The following is a 23,541-nucleotide window of genomic DNA, read 5'->3' on the forward strand; positions in this document are numbered from 1 at the left end:
TTGAAAGAAATGGAACAGCAGGAAATGGAAAGGGCGTAAGCGACAAAATGGTTTTGTAGTAAATTATAGTGTATGCTTGAACTAATCTATGTACACATTTTGGAAGCTTTAATCACTCTCCTCTGTTGGCAAAATTATTAGAATCCCTGTTTTTATAGAGGTATTTTTGATTAATTATTACGTGTTATAAAAGTTGACCAATCGTGTTATGAAAATTCTCGTGTCACAATGTTAGGCCGCGTATCCTCCGAAACGGCTTTACTGATTTTAACTAAATTTTATATTATGCATATTCAGTGGGTCTGAGAATCGGCTACTGGGTACTTTTTATATTGATAAGTGCATTTGTTGAATAAATAATAGTAAATTATTACAACTTGAGAGTCGAGACTGTTTGTGCGACGGGATAGCGATGGACGTTGCCATGGTGACATACTTATTTAGTCACTTCAATAAAATAATACGGGCGAAATACTTTATATAGCAAAGAAACGTTTGCCGGGACATCTAGTGCTAATATAAAGACGTGACGAAACTTTTCTTAGCTTTAGTCATTGTGAAGAAAAATCGATATCGCTGCAGCCACATTATGAAGGCGTCACCTTAATGAAACTATCCTTTTTCCTTTCCTGGGACAACGAATATCTACAGTTATACCATTCTTTTTATTTCAGAGTTGTAAAGAGGTTACAGAAAGCTGATGGAGAAATGCAGTATTTTCGCATTTATAATATCACTTATCAGTACGAATCCACAAAGATGTGCTCTATGAATGCTTTCTCCTTGTGCCATTAGTGACATAACGATCGAGCAGGGTGATATAATTTTATGAGAATTTACATCATAGGAAGTGTAAAACTTGTAACAGTTGTAAATATTATGCACCTGATTAAAATATTCTGGAATAGAAGATCGCCTTACGTAACTAATTAAGATACTTAATTAAAGAAGCGAATCGATGTTATGAATCAAAGTTCTGACTTTCACGAAATCTTTGTCGCACTACTAGGTATCTGTGAGTGATAAAAATCTTTCTAGTGTTTTTTAAAACCAACGCGACGAGCAAAAGATCAAAAAAGCAAAATCATCTAAGTACTTAATAAAAAGCGAAATATTACCATCGCTTATGTATATTATATGATATATTATATATCTATATATTATATAAAAATGGATTTTCAATTGTGTTAGTAACGCTAAAACTCGAAAACGGCTGAACGGATTGGGCTAATTTTAGTCTTAAAATATTCGTAGAAATCCAGGGAAGGTTTTAAAGTGACACGAAGTTAAGAGGATACACCAGGGGCTAGAGAAATGAAAAAAAAAGTACTTGTAATATCTATAGCTGTCTCTTTTACTTCAAGCCTATACCGCAGAACGCGATAGAGACAACTGCAGAAAATCCAGAAAATCAACGATTCGTTGTCCCCTGATTCCTTCTCCAAAACTTAACCGATTTAAGTAGTTTTTTCATTAAAGATTAAAAAAAGGATTGAGCTGTGTTCCTATGTTTTGCTTTTTTTGTATAATCTAGCCAAATCTGTTTTCTGGACGTTTGAACACAGCGGAAAATCTGGCCATTTTTTTGGGTTTTTGAACGTTCATATCTCATTTAATAATTAAATTATGAAAAAAAAGAAAACATAGGGACATTGTATTAGTGGCCGTAGATATTCAGGAAAAAAATTATAACTCTACTAGCGTTATCCAGGGAGGAAACAGGGGACAACGTTTGTATGGAAAAAAGGGCGGTGTGGACTCCTCTTAACCGGGACACCTAGTTAATTATATAACTTAATAATTAATATTATATTGGTTAGCTGACTCCAGAACCTTATGCTCAAGCTCACCCCTGTTGTTAACTTATTGTAGGTAAACCTCATCTCACAATATCTTGCGTTAAGCTTTCGAGGGTGACCTTATTTCTAAATTCTACCCATTTAAAACGTCTTCGACCCCTATACTTTAGAGTTTGGATTCATGAGCTTATTGTATGAATTCTTGAGGGAGAATTACTTTTGAAATACTTAAGCCTACCATCAAAATTATTTTCACGGGGTTTTATTTATCTGCAGTGTAGGTATAGTCTGTCAAAAAAGTTAAGAAATTAAAAAGTGGCAACATCGTAGTGTCATGCCTTTCAAATAAATCTAAGAAGAAAGGGATGACACTACGATGTTGCCACTTTTTAATTTCTTCACTTTTTTGACAGACTATAGCTGCAGGGGTCACCAAATGGCAAAAATGGACCCCGAGCGAAACTAGTTGGTGACCCCTGGACTATAGGTACCATATTCAGGCAAGGATGTAATATGGTAGTAAGAAGGTACCTACATAGATTATTATTATAATTTTAGTCATAAAAAGGTGGTCTAATTACTTTGGGACTTTTATAGTTGATAATTCGCACTATATAAGCAATTAACCCTAGTTGGGCTGAGGCCTAGGCGGCTTCGCTGTAAAGGACGAATAGTTTTGTTAAGTGGTTGGTGTCACCAAGTCACAACTCACCTAGCGGCTCGCATACCTCGGTGAATCATTGTTTTTTGTGACGCATCTTCGTTTTTCTTATAGGTAGGTACTAACTTGCAAACTTGTCATCTCTTATCAAAATATTAGAGAGAGAATGTACCTAATTAATAATAGATATTATGTCTAACTGCCACACTCAGAGTGGAACAATTTTGACCTATGCGCCATAGCCAGGTCAAAAGCTACGTCCACACTATGCGCTTTCGTCTTCAATTTTCGTCATCTTCTTTCATTCAACTTTCGTTTTGGCGCATTCAATAATTAAATGCTTTAACGAACGCATTACGCAACGCCAACATTGCCATTTTTGTTTTCTGGATACAGTCAGAGGGCATGCGTCGCGGGCATGCCTCACGTTCGCTGTGGACTGCGCTATGACGCATGCCATTGACGAACAGAAAAAGGCACAGTGTGGACAAAGCTATTGTTCCACATAGGCTATGTGAAATCCCATTATAAATTATATGTCAAACTCTTCAATAAATTGAAGGTTAATCATAATTAAAATATTTACTTATTTTTTTATACTTACTTACTTTAGCTAAGACTGCAATATTTTTTAAAAAGGTTAACATAGTTAACATAATATTTAATATCTCTTCTTGTATTTGAGGATTTAAGTAATAATTTTTATTACTTACATTCAATTAAATACTTAAACAAGTTAGGTATTTATTAGAATTAAAATTATCTTCGCAAATCGCGAAGAAGTGAAATAAATTTAAAAATATTTTCACTTACCTTCTTCAAAATGTGAGTAGGTAAATCCAGTCAAATAGTAAAATAAAACTTGGGGCACACGTATACGTTCATAATTATTTTTCTATAACGTTTTTCACACTTTTTTGTAAAGTTCTAACGCACTCGCGCAACAACCAAAGTGTTTTCGCGGGACATAGCCTTCAACAGTGAAACACAACCAGCGCACGCACTATACGTTTCGTATCTGAGAAATTTGAAATGCCCGGTGAATACAAAACAAAACACCGGGACCGGTTCTACTTCTACGTGACTTGTGAGTCATAATATAAAGCGCCATCTGTTTTCGAATAGAAGTAGTGTAACTCTGTGACTGAAACATTTTATTCTATTACTAGAGGCATCTATTGTCGAATAGTCATACTAAATGACCAACGATGTAGATGAAAAATTTGTTGTCTATGGAAGTTTCAGAATGACATTTTGCTACCAATTCTATTGTCTACCAAAGAGAATATAATCACTACGTGTTGTCTACGTCAACTTCACATTTGTCTATGAACATTCTTTCTCTGTCAAAATGGCTGCCGCGCAAGAGGTGCGTGCTATAATAATTTGTGATATTTAGTTATAATTACATACAATCGCAATGTTCGTATTCAATAATAAATGGTTTTTTGGTGATTTCAGGCGAGACGCGAACCTATTCAGGCCGTCCAAGTTTTCGGCCGTAAGGTAAGAAGTTTTTAACATATCCACGTGTTTGTCAAATTTCACGCTTTTATTCATTGAGTTTTAGTTTAAATTGTTCTTAAATGCAATACGAGTCAATCTCTTACTATAATTTCTCACTAATATGCATTTTTAAGCTTTATATAACACCCTTTTCTGCCTTTCACCGTTGTAACCTATTTGGTGCTACGGTCTAATATCGAAAAGGAGATTAAATGTTTTTGTTGTACCAGCCGTTCTAGGAAGTGTTTTCTGGACCGTTCTGAACAAAATCGACAGCTAAACTAATTACAATCCTGTAAACACAGATATCTTAAAATGTTTTAGTAAATAAGAAGCATATCATAACCTCAAAACAAGTAGTTACTCAAGAAATATTGTTATTTTTAGAAAACCGCAACAGCAGTAGCGTACTGCAAGCGCGGCAATGGAGTTCTCCGCGTCAATGGTCGTCCCCTCGACCTGGTAGAGCCCCGTCTGCTGCAGTACAAACTCCAAGAACCAATCCTGTTGATTGGAAAGGTAACAGAACTTCGATGTCAAAGTTTTACAGTGTCTCTAGTTAGGGAACTTATACTATAGGTCAGAACCTAAAAGTTTGATAATCTAGGTTTTATTTAATATAACTAGCGACCCTTCCCGGCTTCGCACTGGTAAAAAATATATAGCCTACCTAGGTATGTCACTCACTGAAAAAATGTCTCAAATTGATTCAGTAGTTTTGATTTATAATCATTACTACCCGTGGCCTGCATTGGTCGGTACCGCCGCAAAAGGTATGTCCCGCAATTTTTAAATCTGTAATATCTTCGAAAATATTCATTTAAATCATATGCTGTAGCCTGTAAAGGGCCATATAGATCTACATTGAATCAACAATGTATTTAAGTTATTTCATTGGATAAGGATTAATGCTGTATTTATTAAAATTGCTTCGAAAATTAGTGGGATATCCATAAGAGAATAGAGATAGACATACACCACTGCAAAGTTTTCTGTACACCTCTTCATAGTGTACAGTACTTCAGTTTCAGCCTGCGTTTGCAATGTTATTGAAACTTCCGTTATCCTTTGAACGTGGATTCTTGGAAATCTATTCTTATTCTATTGACTATTCACTGGTGTCCTTAAGGAGTGAGCACACTAACACGGGCTGTGCCGGGGCTCATCGCAAAAATCCGCCTCCATACAATTTGTATGGAAGCGGATGCGCTTATCGCACACTGTCGGGGCGCAGCGGATTTCCGCTACCATACAAATTGTATGGAGGCGGATTTTTGCGATGAGCCCCGGCACGGCCTGTCTCACAGTGTGCTCACTCCTTTATGGCTTATGGGGCTTGATGGGTTAATCACTCGTATCTATTAAAGAATCTCACATCAAAATCTGTTATGTAGTTTTAAAGAGTAAAGGGAACAAAGGGACATAGGAGAACTTTGTTTTGAGCGACTTTGTTTTATACTATGTAGTGATTTTTAAAAGTATCTAATGTTTGCTGTATCAGTTTGTCTTCATGATGAATAACTCTTATTCCGAACCTGATCATTTGATATGAAGTCAAACATTTTTCTGATTCTTAAGCGCATTCAGTATCTTTTATTCTAGTAGAGCTTACAGCTAATTGATGTTACTCTTTGCAGGAAAAATTCTCGGGTGTGGACATCAGAGTGACTGTTAAGGGTGGTGGTCATGTAGCGCAGGTTTACGCCATCAGACAAGCCATCTCAAAGGCCCTGATCGCCTTCTACCAGAAATGTAAGTTCTCTGCACTGATTTTCTATATTCACTTATTCACTTTGCGATACCAAAATATATTTAAATAGCACATTAATTTGGTCAAATTTCAATTTTTGCTCTGCATTTAGCTTACAATGAATCAACTAATTCATTTTGCATATTGTTAATTTAGTTCAGTGATATGATCCTATATTAAATTTAAATTATTTATTTATGAGAATAATTCGAATTATTTAAGTACTTATTGCAATTTAGTAGCAATTCAGTATACAAATACTTTTATTGAAAAAAAAATCTAAGCTTAGTCAAACATGTATGGAGCACAGTATAAAATCCCCTTCTTTCCAAAGCTGTCTTACATATTGTAAGATAGTCATTTCAGGGAAGGGAGAGAAATATGTGTCATTTACCAAGCAGTCAGTGTTTTTATTACCTGCCTAGTTTGAAATGAACACTACAAAAAATTCTGAATCTGTTGAACTGGTTATTAAATGAAAACTGTCTCCTGCATGTTTAATACATTCAACATCCTTATTCTTTTTTATTTTATTACAGTCGTAGACGAGGCATCAAAGAAGGAAATCAAAGACATTCTTGTCCAATACGACAGAAGTTTGCTAGTAGCAGACCCCAGGCGCTGCGAGCCCAAGAAGTTTGGTGGTCCGGGAGCCCGTGCCAGATACCAGAAATCTTACCGTTAATACATTTTTTTCCATTACGTCTTCTGGTATTGCACTGGTATGGTGCTGTCAATGCAATATCACAGGGTGAATAAAAATTAAAAAACAGTATTTCTTTTATTTATTTTACCAATCAAAGCATTAATTCTTAATAGTAAAATAAATATACCAACTATATTTAAAAAACTTGTGCATTTGGAAAGAAATAATTGCAAGACAAGACTTTCTGACAATAATTTTATTCAAATAAAAATAAAATAATTATTAAATAATGCAGTTAATACTTCAAACAATGTCTTTGTTAACAATAGATTAAATGCAACTTATACCTAGGTGTATAATGTATAAAGAATGTATTCAATTTTACTATAAGTAATGGATATGTTAAGTTTACTATTAGTAGGAAAATCGTCTAATCAAATCTAAGGTCCTTTAGGGTCAATTTATACTAAAGTCGCGCAGTCGAAGCGAATTTCCAAAAACTGAACACAGAAAATTCAACCTAAATTTGTTTTTTTTTTTAATTCCTTCAGAGCGTAACGCATACGTTACTTCTGCGTGGCCAATCAGCGTTGGTCGGGCGCATCGACGCGAATTCGCGCGGATGCGCGCGCCTTTTTAAATTCTCAGAAGTAATAAAGTGCGTTAACGCTTTGGAGTTAAAATTGAATTTGTTACCTATATTCAGTTAAAATAATTCGCTTCGATGAGCTTCGACTCTGCGCTAGTATAAAATTACCCTTAGGCTCAACTCGCAGGGGCAGAGTCGAAGCGTCGCGTCGCGTCATGTTTTTTTGCCTAGTTTCGAGCGCAAAATATGCACGTCGAAGCGCGAACGCACGCATCCGTATTTTCATAGCAGAAATTTGTTTTAAAATAGAATAATAGAAATGAATAAGACTGGGTTGCACCAACAACTTTAACTTTAACCTTAACTATAACCGGAAAAATTTACAGATGTCGTATGAGAATATGGGGTGTTTGGACGCCATATTTAACTTTAACTTTACCCACGCCTCTGGTGCAACCCAGTCTAAGCTAAAGGCCAAAAAAATTGACGTTTCGACTCTGCGGCAGTGGGAGTTTGAGCCCAGTTTCATGGTTGTTCACCATCTTGGAAACGGACCCAGTATACAGTACTAGATTTAAGGCTTACAAAACGTTTGAGATTCGTAATCCAAGAAACATTTTATTAGGCGCACACATTGGAATTTTGTTATTTTATTTGCAGGTAATGTTAACAGACAAACTGTTATTTTGGAAAAACTCAAGGTAACAAGGATTTGAAATTATGCATAACATTTTCGTACAAAATTACTTATGTTTTCCCATTTACAAAACTTTCTTTTCCTCTGGAATATCGTCAAACTTGGCCCCCATTCTTTTCAAAGCTATAACAGCAGCAACTGCTTTTGCCCACCTTTTCTTGATGACGTATCTTTTGAGTTTAGTCTTGGTCACTCGCAGTTCAGTACACAGCGCCGACTGGATCAGCCAGGGATGAGTAAGGGTTGAAGATGCTGGCAGACGATCTCTACAATAATTTAACAGTTAAATTAAATTTTCCTTTTCTATAATCAAAAATAACGTCGAAGCTTTTAGGCAGCGCCATCTATCGGTTTGTTTTTCTTTATTTTTTTCCATTTTTCTCATAGATGCCGCCTGTAACTTGTAAGCTAAGTTACACCGTTTCACGTATTTCATCAGATTTTGGATTAAAAAATTATCCAAATACCTAATATTTTTCTATTTTCAATGAAAACAAAATTATTATATTATATGCCCGGCTTATCTAGTTTGTGAAATTGCTATTGTTCAATTAAATGTTTTAGACCGGGAGATGGTGACACAAAATATCGTGGATTTGTTCCAGTATGGCAATGATATTCTATGTTACTAACGTAACCAGTATGGCGGTTCTTCAGGGGTCGAATTACGTAAAGGCAAGGAAAATTATGGTCATAGCGCTCGCACCGGCCGCGGCGGCTCAATCGCGTGGGCGTTAAGGCGCTGTGGTTGTCGCAACTACGTAAAATGGGTTTTTTAAATAATGTTTTTTGTGAAGGAAATGTCATTATTTATGTATAAAAAAGTACCGTTTTAAAATTGAGAAAATTTACTATACGCAAAGGTATATCAGTACACAATTTGATAAATTCTGCTCGATAGAAAAAAATCTCAAAGATGACTGCAATAACGCTGTTTTTCATAATTAAATCATTTTATGGTTAAATTAAGTACACACTTTCTAGAAAAAACAAAAAATGTAGTACATTTGTCGTAACCTAACCTAAACGATTTGATATATTTGATTTGTGTAATACTAAAAACAAAAGGTTTTTTCTCCTATTTCCTATTATCAAGGCACTCGGCGAGCGCGTAACCGCCACTGTACAAGGCGCTGATATTATGAATGTTATTTTAATGTCCTTTAACGTCGATATTCGTACTGACAGACATCGACCTCCTAATTTTAGGGACTTTAATCAAACGCGTCGGATAAATAACGAGTGTCGAACGATTTGTTCCACAAAAATGCTTGTATTTTCAGATACTTAGTCGAAAAAAAGAATTAATCGGTAGCGTAATGCCATACTTCTCGGGTGTTAGGTGTGTACAAAATACAAATGACCTAATATTTTGTGTCACCGTCTCCCGGTCTATTTATAAAGAGTAAGTTTTCGAAAGAACAAGTAAATAAAACAAATGATATTATAAAGCCTTATATTTTAACAACGTACGCATAAAGTAACAATAAATTATTATTAATATTCAATACAATACACTTAAGTACATACAAGGAACAAAATTAGAGTAAAAGTGTTATGTTAAAAAATCCACGATATTTACAAAAAAGTACAAAAAGAAATTATGCGCTATTGTCAATGTTAAATCGAATTGCCTCAGTCTTGTGCTGCGTCCGGTAGCTTTGAGTATGCAGACTAGATTCGTAGATAATTGTCATTTATAGTTAAGTATCTTAATCATGCCCTACTTTGGTAACCTAGAGCTATTCAGAAAGATTACATCCTACTAGTTTTTAATATTTGTAAATCGTAGCATCCTACCCAATGCTGGTACTCCCAGTAACATGGTATGATTTGTGATGAATCACATATTGTGGGTTGTAATTAAACAATATTTTATACTTATTAATTTTACTTTTTAGCATGAGATCAAAATATTCTTTAATTTTAACATTAAAAGATCCAATGAAATAAAGTGTATGTTTAGAATTTACAAAAGTAATATGAATCTTTAAATATAATAAAATATCAAAAATCTATCTTCGGAGTGAGAGAGCTGAATGGTCAAGTAATCACCAGACCAGATCGACCTTTCTGAACAACACAATGTCATGGCACATAGTCTTTATCTCACTAAAAATCATTTAGAATTCGACACTTCCCTGCTTATACTCTTTCTCTGGATCTTTTCCTGCGACGACTGTCTCTTGAAGAAGGCGTGAAGGCTGGATATGGAGTTCTGCGCGAGCCGGTCGGTCGGCGACCACTCCAGGGAGATGGACTGGTGCCGGCCGCCGTTGGAGGTACCGCCGGCCGTCCGCTCTGCCTCCACGTCCTCGTTCTCCCCCCACTTCTCCAGGAGGTGGAGGAGCAGATCCTTGGTTCTGTGGGCGCTGCTCTCGTCCCCGCGCCGGTACGCGAGCTGTCGGCCGTTCTCGGCGCCACTCGCGATCTTCTGGATCTCGTCGCGTCTGCGGTCGAACTCCTCGAAGAAGGTCCGCCGGCGGTCGACAGGCTGGTCGGGCACGTCGCGGCTGGTCGTCGTGACGCGTTTCGACCGCGGCGCCTTCGCCCACGGCATCCGGCTCGTCATCGGCTTCTCCCGCTCCCTCTCCGTCAGGAACGACGAGCTGACCCGGCGGGGGGACTTCGACGCGAACGCCTTCCTCTCGTCGACCGTCGCGCTGCCGTTGGTCGCGGACCTCGCGATCGTCGTCCTGGTCTCGGTCTTGAAGCCGTTCGGAATCTTCCTGGTCTCCCTCGTCGTTGTCGTCGTCGTCGACTCGGCGACGTTCTTGTCGGCCTCCCCGGCGCTGTTGTTGTTGGTGAGGTCGGTGTTCATGGTGGACAGCATGAGCAGGTGGTCCGACAGCTTCTTGATCTCCTCGGCGAGGTTCTTCCGGACGAAGACGTCATGCCTCCTGTGGAGGAAGCAGCTGCTGTCGGAGGCGCGGCGCTCGACGGGGTTGTACCGCGTCTTCTCGGGCGCGGGTTCGCGGAGGTCGCGGAGCGGCGGGGGCTCGAGGTCGTCCTCGTCGAACACGAGATCGGGCGAGCTGCTGAGCGAGCTGCGCGGGGAGGGGGAGCACCCGCCGACGGAGGAGCGCTCGCCGCCGGCCAGCGAGACGATCTCGTGGGCCTCGTTGTCGAACACGTAGGGGGAGTCGGGGTGTTCGCTCCACCGCTCGACGAACAGGCGGAGGTTGTCCTTGGTGACGTCGAGCTCGTGCTTGGGCGCGGGCGGCGGGCGCGGCTTGTGCGCCGGCGGCCGCTTCGCCAGCCACCGGTGACGCAGACACTCCGCCGCGCTCGGCCGACACCTGCGACAGAGACCCCTGTTACTAACCCAACACCACTGCACGATCTTCAACGACTAAGTCATTGAATGACACTAAATAATATTTTCATCAATATGTTCTACAATATTGAGTGAAAGTAACACAATATACTACTACAACAAACGACTAGGACAACAGAGGTTCAGCCACAGCGATCGATTCATTGATTTGTATCTGTGGTTCGGTTCAGAGATTGGTCTCTGTGTTGGTAAAGTAACAGAGGGCCTTTATCGACAAGCTGGCTAGAACAGCTTTTATGCTGTCTATTGATTGGGGGGAGTGCGGTAACATATAATGGTTTGTACAACAACAACAACAACAACGGTAAACATTGTTTAAAAACGAGGGTATTTTAGAATGTTTTTAACGCCATCTTCACGCCATTAAAAGGTAGAGTCGGCAGTATTTACAAATCAAAAATAGAACAAAGGTATCAAACTAATCTCAGATTTAGGAAAAACATCAAACTAATCTCATCTCAGAGTTATTTTATTATTTTAGGCTAAAGTATTTTATGACAATAATCCTTATGTCTTTGGAATAAGGATCTGAAATAAAATAACTCTGAACGCACAACACAGTCACAGAAGGAAAGGACCACTTACTCTTTGTCTTTGACGAGTAGTTTCCTTATAAAGTCTTTGGCGTCGTCGGATATTTCATTGAAGGCCTCATCGTCGAAGTCATACTTGGCAACGGTCACGTTGGCCATTGTCTCTATGTCCGTCTCTCCCATGAACGGTGATAGTCCCGATAGGCTGAAAAAAAATTAAGTTCATTGTAAGGTTATAGTTATCTGAATTCCGAACTATTTATCTACAAACCTGGAGTATAAAGGCAAAACTTGTCTAAAATATTGATACAAATACTAAATGCTTTTAGCACGTTGATCTTACAAATATCTTTCAAGTATTGTTTGCCGTAATTTCGTTGTTTGTGTTTTGAGTACTTATATTCCTATACCCTTTTCTAACTAAGATATTCACTCCAACTCTAAAAACATATCGACGCCCCCACCGAATAATCAGACAATGTGCTATTGTGGGGTTTTTGCTGTTATGCGATTTTTGGCATCTAGAAGTCAAAATACATCATGTGAAGTTTTTTCAGAATTTTTCTGTGGATATTTTTACAACGATATTATATAAAAAATTATGTGTTTATTCCATAACAATACTTAAAATTGTATTTTACACCAAAAACTGGTCAATAAACTATTGCGAAAAACGATTTGACGATAAACGACTATTGCATGATTATTCGGGTAAATACATTACTGCCCACTGCACACTTCCACTCCTGCACATTTTACTTTCACACTCCTTCAGGTAGCCGCTGATCACCCGTCTTAGGTTCCCCAGACACCTTACTTCAGCTAACCGAACCTTTACAGCTGGCCACCAAGCATTGTCGAAGGCCCCTTCTCCTTCTCTCTCTTCTTTCTGATGTGGTTCACTAACCTATAGAGGGCGTCTTCGGTGCACTTTTGGGCCATAAAGGCATATTGGTTGGGTTTTATTTTGGACAACTTGTAGAATCTGAGTCGGACGACCATCATATCACGGTGATCATCTTAGTCCACTCACCTCCAGCCTCCAGTCTCAGTCCAGCATCGGATCAGTCATCGCAGAGGTTTACACAGGCCCAAGAGTCAGGAATAGTCAGACTTTCTTCATTAAAAAAAAAAATAAGAATGTCTGACTGTCCCTGGCTAGCTTTTTTGGATGTCCTTGAGTCGTCATAGACGTAAGAACGACCAGCGGACGTTTTGGAAGACATCAAGTGGTAAAGTCCTTCTCCTTCGTTAAATTACGTACATTGCTCATATTTTTGTTTTATACTTGACGGTTATTGTAGGAATCCGTCTTCTTCAGTTTTCAGGGTATATAATCATATTCTGTTTCGATTTTTGTAATCCACATGCGGGTTTTCTCAGAAAAAAGGATGTACGGGCATTGGGCAATACTTGCTACTTAAAATAAACTAATCGTGACCGATAAGCAGCGAGATCTATTACAAATTAACGAAAACGTATTTTACATTTTCTTCTTTCGCAAAGACTCCTTAGAAGTGCTGAAAAATGTCACGACAGCACTAGTTACAGTTTCACTCCTGCAAGCAGCTGTCAGACAGTCAAATATTATTCGTGGAAGTTGTCCTGCAGGTCCTAATGGGACTCAATTCAGTATTTAGGAATGCGATTGCTAGCTACTATAAGATGTGCTGTTATAGTGTGTTGTGTGAATATTGTATTGTGTTGTAACTTGAGAAGTTTTTAACATAGTTTTGATCCTGATTACATTGAACTGTATTACGATGTAGATAGAAGTCGACGACTAAAGCACCGTCATATAAGAAGGACCTATGATGCTCTCGGAAGACTGTCTAAAGCAATTTCCTGCCATTATCATTCATTTTATAAACCCCCGACCAAAAAGAGGGGTGTTATAAGTTTGACGTGTCTGTCTGTCGGTCTGTCTGTCTGTCTATCTATCTGTCTGTCTGTGGCATCGTAGCATTCAAACGGGTGGACCGATTTTGATCTAGTTTTTTAGAATATGATATTGATTATTATGACACCAACTCTTGTGGCGATGAGGGTTATGATTAACATTTTAATTAACTACAATGATTATAAGTATTATTAAAATTATAGAGCCAGTCTCCAGAGTGTATTTTTTTGAACCTAGAGCGAAACATCGATTCCAAGAATGTCATTTATGTTATCAAATAATGAATGTATTAAAACTAAAATACATAATATTATATTTATTTTACCTATAGTAGAAAATCATTGGAATAAACGACAATGACTATAATTATAAAATGTACAATATTTTTTAATCACCGAATAGTAAAGTACTATGGTGTTTACCAATATTCTTATCCCATACAATTTCCCCGAATAATATTGCAATGAGATATTATAATATTATGTGCATTTTATTGCAGTCGAAACGCAAAATTACCCGAATAATCATGCAATAGACAATAATGATCAGAGCTTGACCTACTTAAGAACGATAAGTTGCGTTTTGCTTTATTTAAAAAAAACCCTCGGTGGTAATTAAATATTGTTATGATAGCAAGATAGGCAAAAAATTAGCTTTCATTTGAGATATCAAAAGTCTTTGATGCTTCTTTTTTGACGGAGTTATTAACAAAAATCAGTTTTTCGGCTCTCCTGAACATTTTCATTTTTACGATTGTCCAATTATTCGGTGGGGGCGTCGATATAGGTAGTTTATCAAAACAACTTCTATACACGTATGGATGTTATTATCAGTAAGAAGTCAGTGTTCACCAGATATGGAAGTACTTACAGCACGTAGCATATAACACCAATGGACCACATGTCGGTGCCGTATCCGATCTGGTCGAAGTTGACGACCTCCGGCGCGACGAACTCCGGAGTGCCGAAGAGGACCTGCAGCTTCTTGTCCGGGTCGTAGAACCGGGCCAGGCCGAAGTCGATGATCTTTATCCGGTTGCCGGTTTTTGTGAGGCATAAGATGTTTTCTGGCTGTAAATATAAAAGAGTTTTCTAGTTTTTCGATGCATTTTGATTATATGTAAAGTAAAATTATTTTTTGTAGAGAGTAGCGACTTAAATATTTATCCGCTCAAATAAATATTTAAGTGGGACTCGCGTATAAGTAGTAACTAGCTATTTGACCGAGCTTCTCGTTTAAAGATATAAGATAAGAAGAAAAGTTCTAAGTCGTCTTTACGAAACTCTTCGCGAGTATAACTCGCACTTGGCTGGTTTTTGATACCGTCTATTTAAAATTAAATAGCACAACGACAGACACTGAAATTCTTGTACATATTATAATACCTAATTTATATTTTTATTTTGTTTTTTAGAAACATACGCAAACAATGACCTGTTTCATTTATTATACGTGGGTTGGTTGTGACGTCGGAAAACAATGGTGGAAATTGTTCGTAAAATTTAGAATGGGGTCTTTATAATGATTTCTGGCGTCTCACCAATTCTACATAAGTGGATCATTTGTCTTCTAATCTGAATATCTAAATCTAACTATCATAATAGTATTTTATCATTGTTATTGTTTTAACAAACTAATGTTATAAGTATTATGTAGAGTCTACATATTATATTTTATAGCATAAGATCAGCATAATTTTTATTCCAAGCTAGCGTGCTGTATCAGTTGCTTATGCAGCGCTAGTCTATTGCCCTAATCCAAAAGAATATAATAGAGTGCGTTTGTTAAAACAACAAGTAGAGTTAGTGCCGTAAATAGTTTTTTTCGCTCCCTGTGCGAGCTTCTATAACTGCACCCTTGTCTTTTAACCGACTTCAAAAAAGGAGGAGGTTATATAATGTTCGGCTGTGGATATTTTTACTACATTGGGAAACTTCTCTGGGGCGCAGCGGGAACTTATTGGGAGCAAACCGAAAAAATAAGAGTCCTCCCTGGTCCGGCCATTCTTGCACCCCCCAGAGTCTACGCCCTGTGCCTGGGCACCGGTGGCGCCGCCCTATTTACGGCACTGAGTAGAGTCTACTCTTCAAAACTTTAAAATCTATTCAAATGCACATCACTAACTCTATCTGTTAATGTTTTCAAACAATAAGAATGATACTTCCATGGGTCTTTAAATGTGTTTTTCGTTTAAATTAAACATGATTTCCTTATAATTTATTAGGAGATGCTAGCACCTGGCTACCGACACAACAAACACACAACGTGCACATTGTAGTCCCTTTGCGAATCAAAACAACAATTTTCCGGTCATAAACAAAGGTATTCAAAGTAAATGTTTAATGGTCATTTTTATAAACATACCATGTACCTACTTATAGATAAACGAAACTCATGCCAAAACAATAAATTCATAGTGTCATATCCTACATGCTGTTTGTATGTAGACTCGTGTAGTATTGTTTAAGTATTTTAATATTGAGACTGAGTCATGGAAGTATTTTTGTAAGTGGCTTGTGCAATTCATGAGCTTCGATATTCATAACAATCATAACAAACGTAAAGTGTCTCTACATGTAGAGAGTGCGTTAAAAGTATGGTAAAATGTTTTAAGAAATAAGAATTATTTGCGACGGACTAATCAATCAAAGCGCATGATTAATGAAAACTTTTGCCATTAAAACTTCCATGTTTAAAAAAAATAAACATAAAATTTTCGCGCGCTTTTCCGCCATTGTGATTAACGATTTGGAAAAGAATCAAAAGATCTCGAGGTGAAGATGCCGACATGTTTGTAACATTTTTAATAAATTATATAACCGACTAGTATTATATCATTTGCTTGTATAATTTTACATTGTACTTCATGAATTCATATTTAAAAATATTGGTTGCATAATATTCGAATTCTGGAAGATCTTTTGATCTATTTCCTCACATTTCCCGCGCGTTAGTATTTATTGACTGTGCAACTGTGTAAACCGTCAATTTAATGTAAGGTGCTTATCATGGCTCTCTCACGAATCACGCAAATAGTAAAGGTGCAGCGCGCAGTAAAACATTTTTCAAGAAGAAAGCCTATATTCCTCCTTAAAAGGCCGAAAAGAACTTGCGACTTTGATGTTAAAGGCAGTGCCGGTTTTGGCAGTACCAGCGCCCTAGGGGCGAGATTTCTTAGGCGCACAGGGTGCTGGTAGTGCCAAAAAAGTGGCGCCTACGCGTGCCTTTTTGTTTACGTTTGGCGCCCTCTTTTATCCGGCGTCCTGGGCCCCAACGACACTGCAGGTGTCCATGGGTAACAGTTAACGTTTTAGAAGATGTGTCGTTTGGCCCAAGTTTAAAATTAAAAAAAAACTAACCTTCATATCAAGATGCAGTATGTTCTGTCTGTGCACGAAGTCGATGCCCTCGCAGATCTGTCTCATGAACACGGTGCAGGCGCGCTCCGTCAGCACGAAGTCCTCGTCTATCACGCGCTCGAACAGCTCTCCACCGGTTATCCTGGAATGAGACATTCATACTGAGCTTATGGAAAAATACTGGGTGAAATTTTAAAAGAGGATTTAGCACATTAGATAACGTACAATCGTGAATCGTCAAAGTTTCTGAAGTCTGAGAAACTTTATATTCAGCTGGACCACGGCGATCTAAGACTTTTAAGGTTGCATTCAGTCAAAATATCATGTGTTTTCTTTCTTATATATGTACCTACGTACGAAGAGTAAGGGAGGTGTGTCTTCTAGCATGATTTTATTATTTAAATAATATATTTAATTCACGTCATTTTTATTAAACTTTGACCTTAAAGTTTAAACCTCGTAAAACTAGAGAAAAATGTACGCGTTCAAATGTAGAGTTTCAAACAACAGTTTGGAGAGTCTACATTTTAACGGGTACCTACTCCTTTTATTTAATTAAGTATATATTTTTATCTCAAATACCGACCATTGTTACAATTTTTTTTTATGAAATAAGGATGCAAATGAGCAAACGGGTCACCTGATGGAAAGCAACAAATTTCTTTCCATCAATTCTGCAAGTTATTTTCAAAAATAGAAGCCTAGTTATAACAATATTAATTTGTGAGTGTCAGGAAATTCTACAATTGCGCATTTTAATAGACATGTAGTTTTTATTATTCGTAGTAGACATGTATTAGCGAGTATGATGTATTTGGCAAGTGTGATTGGCTTTGATAGTTTACAACGTTTTTGAATTTGGATATAATCCAAAAAAATGTATTGTTATATGATTGCTGTTTTATACTTCCTATATCAAAATAAATGATGTAAAACATACATGAATTAACAGTAGGTATTTAAGTATTTTTAAAACTCTTGGGGTGGGTAACACGACTTTAAAATTCAATTGATAACGGTTTTAAAAATAAAATTGTAATTTAACAAACTATAGCGAACGAGAACAAATTATAATATGAGTGGTTCACGAAATCAAAAATCTTTGACCTAATCTTGAAAATGTGCCAAAACTATCACATTGTGAAAACCCGTAGCTTTGTTAAAAATAAACATCTAGGTTAAGACACAAGGTTGTATATGAGATTATTGCCTTGTTTATATTCAAATATACAATGTTGATACTAATCTGATGATCATTGATACTTTATGGCTATATAGGCGTCTGTGGTTAGCATAAATAATTTTAAAGGTTAATTTAGTAACAATGAGTTATGAGCTATACATTATAATCTGTAAGTAAGTATAGTAGACACAATTGTTAACAATCATTCACTAAGGTTGGGTTGCACCAACTAACTTTAACTATAACTTTAACTTTGACGACATAATTTGACAGATGACAGGTGGTCCCACAAGGCTTGAAATGAACGTGGGCGGGGGCGCTGCTGGTAAAGGAGAACTGTCAAAAATGGCGTTTTTGTATGATGACAGCGTTAGTTCCTTTTTTTCGCCACGTTCATTCAAAATCTTGTCGCGAGCTCAAGGTTATGGTTAAATATTGACGTCCATTTATGACTTTAACCAAAGATTTGACATTTTGCATTATAGTTATAGTTAAAGTTACAGTTATAGCTAAAGTAAGTTGGTGCAACCCACCCTTAAATGTTGCTGTATATACTTAATGTTAATATAATATATAATATTTTATCACTAAAATTTAAAAATGTTAGTTCCCTCTGTACTAACATTTTTAAATTTTAGGTACCTATAGACCAAAATCCCAAAATATCAATATTAAAAATTGAGAGGTGTCAAGGGACACCCGAATGGAACGAATTTATTTCTTTTGTTCAAAAAACCTGTATACATTAGACTCAAAATGCGCGAACGCGCGATAAGGAACTTCGTTTCAATAAGTCTTCGGACTACCTTTTACATATCATAATATTATTATGATTAGCTTATCTTATATCTTTAAACGAGCAATTCTTGTATATAATATATAAATATATATTTGGAATCTCGGAATTGGCTCCAACGATTTTCATGAAATTTAGTATATAGGGGGTTTTGGGTGCCATAAATCGATATAGCTAGGAATCATTTTTAGAAAATGTCATTTTATTCGTGTTTTATCGAATACCGAGCAAAGCTCGGTCAAATAGCTAGTAACACATAATGATGATACACCTCTGAGATAATCCCGAATTATGAACCTTGACATAAATCATTGTTCGGAGATGGATCAACGCTGGTCGCTGGAGAATTTATGTTCGGCCCCGCTCCTAATATTATTATACATATTATTCGGAGCGTGCGAAGTGGGTGGAGGGGGTAAAGAAATCGATTGCCGCGCTTGCCGCGGCAAAAATATGCAAAAAAAGAGGCTCAGCTAATAGTCAAACAAACTTGTCAATCGGTTTCGAAATTTTTAGAAATTGGTCTTAATTGTTTTTGTATCGTAGACTGCAAAAATAACAGCAGAAATAGGTAGTCAGTATACAAATTTAATGTTTTTCCTAAATCCACTAGGAAATTAGATCAGATATAAATGGATAGCTGCTGTATAAATGAAAAAGTATGTGATTTGATATAACCTAAAATTGCATTATCAGTCAAGTCAATTTTATTTGAGTTGCATTTTATAAAGATATTAATTGAGTACCTAAATCACCATGGTCTCCAAAACCCGACGACAAAACTTGCAGTGATAGTTTTATAGAATATTTAATTTAAATCCAAAGTATTAGGTGGAAGAAATAGGAACATTGCCATTAGTTCTTAGCTCTTCTACATCCCTTACATGTCCTGCTAACACCAATTTATTTCCTTTTAGCCACCGTGCTTTTAGCATAGATTAGTTAGTTTTACGCTCTCAAAACCAGATTTTTATGATTATATTCATTTTCCACAAGTAGTTTTGAACTAAATATAACCCAAATACCATTAATTATTGTTCTATATATATTTTATTTGCTTTAATATTTACAAAATAAACAAACTCTTGTTGTTTATTTTTTGACACATGCCCCTAAAACTACGTTTGAAATATGTCACTACTGACGTGCACGTTCCGGATATCTCGTGTCTCAGGAATAAGTATAAAGAGGTAAATAAACCAAATGAAATTTTTCACGTAGAAAATTAATAAAGGACAAATAATAATATTTATAACAAGTTAATATTATTACATTTTTATTATTTATTAAAGCGTACAATGCAGTCTTGTCGACTCTACAATTATTTTACTTTAACTCTAAGCACAGCAGGACTAGCCTATTACTTTCATTTCGAAATAAACTTGCGTGCAAAAAAATCGACCCACCTCTCTCCTTATGATTCAAACGGTAGTAACTCAATAAATATAATTAGTATTAAATAAATGTTGGAATCGTTTTAAAGGTAGTACAATAAGGATTTAATTATTGCTATAGTTATTGTAATTGTAAATTGTTTACTAATTCTACAGCCTTAAAACAAAAACCGGTCAGTTTGGCATAACATTTCAGTAGGCGATGAATGACATCTTTCTTGTAAAAAACACTAACAAATTAATTTCAATAGCTCATAGTGCCACCCATTACCCTAATTTAGGTTTCCATCCGGGTTTTCCTTGACCTTATCAAAGTTATGTTATTACACAATTAATTTTATTCTAAACATACCTGTGTACGTCCTTTACATTTGACGTCAATGCAGGGAAAATTCACAACTTATGATAATAACAAGAATGCAGTGACGGATTAGCCCTTAATCAAATTAAGCAATTGCCTAGGGCATCACGTCTGAGGGGGCACCAGAAGAGTAAAGGTTCAAAGACCGATTCTAGTTGAGATACGGATAGGGGGGCTCACAGGCATGGATTGCTTAGGGCATCTGAGTGATTATAAAAGAAGAAATACGTGTATTTTTATTTTTAACAAGGATCAATATATCCAAATTTGGCAGGAAGGTTAAATTGCATCCTGTATATATATATATATATATCATATATATAGTAATCGTAAAGACATTCCTAAACACAAGCAGCGTCTAGTGCCGTGTGCAATATTTATTTTGATACACAAAAACCTTATTTAGTCGTACACAATTTAAAATAGATTGCTTTTTTTTTTTAATGGCGCCACTCCCACAGGACACGCGTCATGTAAACGTCTCTTTGCGTCATGTGGCGACTAATATGTTAAGGTCGCGTACACGCAGAGCTGTGTCATAGTAGCTTTAGCTTCACACTCTACTTGAATGCTTAAAACGTAAACAAGTAGGTGGCTACAGACCTTAGACTTTGTGTTAACCAGGCTAATATAGAGGTTAATAAACTAAACTAGTCTCTATCTAAAGCCTTTTTCAAGAAAATAATAGCGATCGGCATGATTCATATTTCGTCTGCCAATCGCCTTGTAAAAAGGAAGTCGATATCAGGCAAATATACGTTTAAAAAATTTATGGATGCTCGGTATGCCAAAGGAAATTAGACACAGCCCTAAACAAGTCGGTCTCGATTGTTACGAAACATATAATTTGCGATATAGCCTGTCAGTGAGCAGTCGGCTTTAAATATATGACGTCTGCTTTCCATCCTCAGCTGTGTAAATTCATGCGATTAATTCAACGGGCAGATATTAATCGAGAGCTCGCTTGAAACAATATTTAAAACATATCGCGTATTACGACAAGACAATTTATTTTTATTTACATAGGGAAAACATTCTTGCGACTGTAGTTTAACTTGAATTTTCACGGTTTATGATGTTCATATTTATTTATAAAGCTGCATGTGATTGTATTCATTGTGTAAACCGAATGCATTTTCTGGAGCTGATTCAATTCTCTAAATAGTCGTCCGACTTATCCATTCACGAAACGTATCTCATAAGTGAATGAATACTTCATATGGTGTTCGCACGGCTGAGTTTCGTGATGGGCCATAAGTCGATCAGTCCTGGCACAAATATCCCGGAGCTGTCCAATTATTGCTGGCATGGCGGCGCGCCAACTATGCGCAGTAATATCTGACCGACCAGTTGACGCCACCGGCCACTCGCCACTCCACTGCTAGGAGTTAGGAAGCCTTCCCACTAGTGACTCCCAGGGTAACGTCGCGAACCAAACGTTTGATGGTAGAGCTGTTCTAACTTGCAACCTAAATTCAAAATTCCAAGAGTGAATGGTGATCAATTAATACACTCTTAATTTTAAGATTTTAAGACACAGGCACACTGTCTTTCTCTTTCGCAGATTTCTCTGAAAAGTTTAATCAAAAGAGGTTGTCCTCTGGAGGAATCAAAAGAGGTTTGTGAAATGGCGTTAACATGAAAACAGAAGAACGATCTCTTCATCCTTTTTTAATGAAGATGAGAAAGTCCATTCTCTATTCCACCTGAATATTGTTAAGTAAACTTAAGTTTACGTGAATATTGCCTAGCGAAACGTCCAGTCTCTATGTCTTTGGTACATAACGATGTTTTGATCTAGTTTAACAAAGTACTACACTCTGGCACTACTACGCCTCAAAAACAGTTGACGGCACGGAAAAACCACGTGTGCTCGTATGTTTATCTAACTGTGATGGTTCATACTTTCGACATTTCACACCGATGACTCAGCATGAGAGAACACTTAAGCCCAATTTCTTCGCTCTCGATATTTTGTGCCACTAAGCCGTTTTTGAAGTGCACATCGAATAAGTCATACAAGTTTTCCTTGTAAGTTTACCACTAAGATACTTTGTGTGATTACGACTTAAATATCTTGATTTTTCCCGCTTTTCAGTCATATCTATCCTGTTATACCATATTTCAGTTTAAAGGTTCGAGTTACTAGTTTTCTGTTTGATGGGAAACCCTTAGGCTCAGCCACGAAGAAAGAAAATCGTTCGCGAACGTTAACTCTACTTCACACGTGCGCTTAAAATTTCTATCAGAGCATTAACAACAGTTCTTAGGTTACAGTCTGGTAGCTGTCACTTTAGAATGCAAATGTGATCATTGACCTTCTGAATAAAAGTGAGTATTCTGTATTTACGTACATTAGGGCGTAAGTACCAGCTGTTGTGAGTGTCTGTCTGTCCCTGTCAACGCCCGACCTAATTATCACACCTGTGTTACTCACGCTTTATCTATATTTACGAAACGTATTTGGGAATTCCGCAACGGAAGCTCTTCGCCCTTCCGAGTTGGAAAATTAAGAAAGATCAGTGCGAAAAAAATCGAGAAAAAATATGACGATTGGTCATATTAATAAGATTAATATTTATTTTACACTTACAGGGTCAGTTTGTATACAATAAGACGGGGTATCCAGTGTGCCGTTCTTACCACTGGTCTTGCCACTTGGAGGGTCGGACATCGCCTTTAGCTACCATACCGGAGTGTACACTATCATAACAGTCGGCTCTTAGAACCAAATCACAATAAAAGCTTTTCAACTCATTCGCACGAAAATACATAATATAGAGATCGCAAGAAGAGAGAACGCAAGAAAATACAAGAAGGGACTTAAACTGGACAAAGTTAGCAATTACATGAATAATGTTGCTGCCTTTGTGGAAGACGCTATTTGATAGACAATGAGAGCTATGTGGGATGAGCTATAGTGTGGTATAAGCATTTTTATTAAAAACAATACAAAGTAACATTGTTAAATTATAATATTAAATGCTGGCGGTAAGTTATACAGTAGCAGGCGCCAGTAGAATTCAGGTG

At 37.0% G+C, this 23,541-nt stretch overlaps 3 protein-coding genes across 3 annotated transcripts in view; 1 reads left to right on the forward strand and 2 right to left on the reverse strand.

Annotated features, from left to right (window-relative positions):
* Window positions 1-3,499, reverse strand: part of LOC121726294 — a 35,498-nt gene extending 31,999 nt beyond the window's left edge. The window contains exon 1 of the mRNA XM_042113582.1: window positions 3,274-3,499. The gene's annotated coding sequence lies outside the window, so the exon portion shown is untranslated. The remainder of the gene's footprint in view (window positions 1-3,273) is intronic.
* A 270-nt stretch (window positions 3,500-3,769) lies between these two features.
* On the forward strand, window positions 3,770-6,488 carry LOC121726451 (40S ribosomal protein S16). The gene is made up of 5 exons (XM_042113832.1): window positions 3,770-3,829; window positions 3,922-3,966; window positions 4,354-4,485; window positions 5,604-5,718; window positions 6,256-6,488. The coding sequence occupies exons 1-5, from the start codon at window positions 3,812-3,814 to the stop codon at window positions 6,399-6,401; spliced, it is 456 nt and encodes a 151-aa protein (XP_041969766.1). The 5' UTR covers window positions 3,770-3,811; the 3' UTR covers window positions 6,402-6,488.
* A 2,931-nt stretch (window positions 6,489-9,419) lies between these two features.
* LOC121725957 (myosin light chain kinase, smooth muscle-like) overlaps window positions 9,420-23,541 on the reverse strand; it is a 41,907-nt gene continuing 27,785 nt past the window's right edge. Inside the window, exons 5-8 of the mRNA XM_042113159.1 lie at window positions 16,778-16,919; window positions 14,289-14,488; window positions 11,571-11,723; window positions 9,420-10,947 (exon numbers count right to left, since the gene is read on the reverse strand). Of these exons, the coding sequence (XP_041969093.1) occupies window positions 9,768-10,947; window positions 11,571-11,723; window positions 14,289-14,488; window positions 16,778-16,919 (1,675 nt within the window). The 3' untranslated portion in view covers window positions 9,420-9,767. The remainder of the gene's footprint in view (window positions 10,948-11,570; window positions 11,724-14,288; window positions 14,489-16,777; window positions 16,920-23,541) is intronic.

The sequence above is a fragment of the Aricia agestis genome, chromosome 4 (assembly GCF_905147365.1).
Source record: "Aricia agestis chromosome 4, ilAriAges1.1, whole genome shotgun sequence".
Classification (NCBI taxonomy): Eukaryota; Metazoa; Arthropoda; class Insecta; order Lepidoptera; family Lycaenidae; genus Aricia; species Aricia agestis.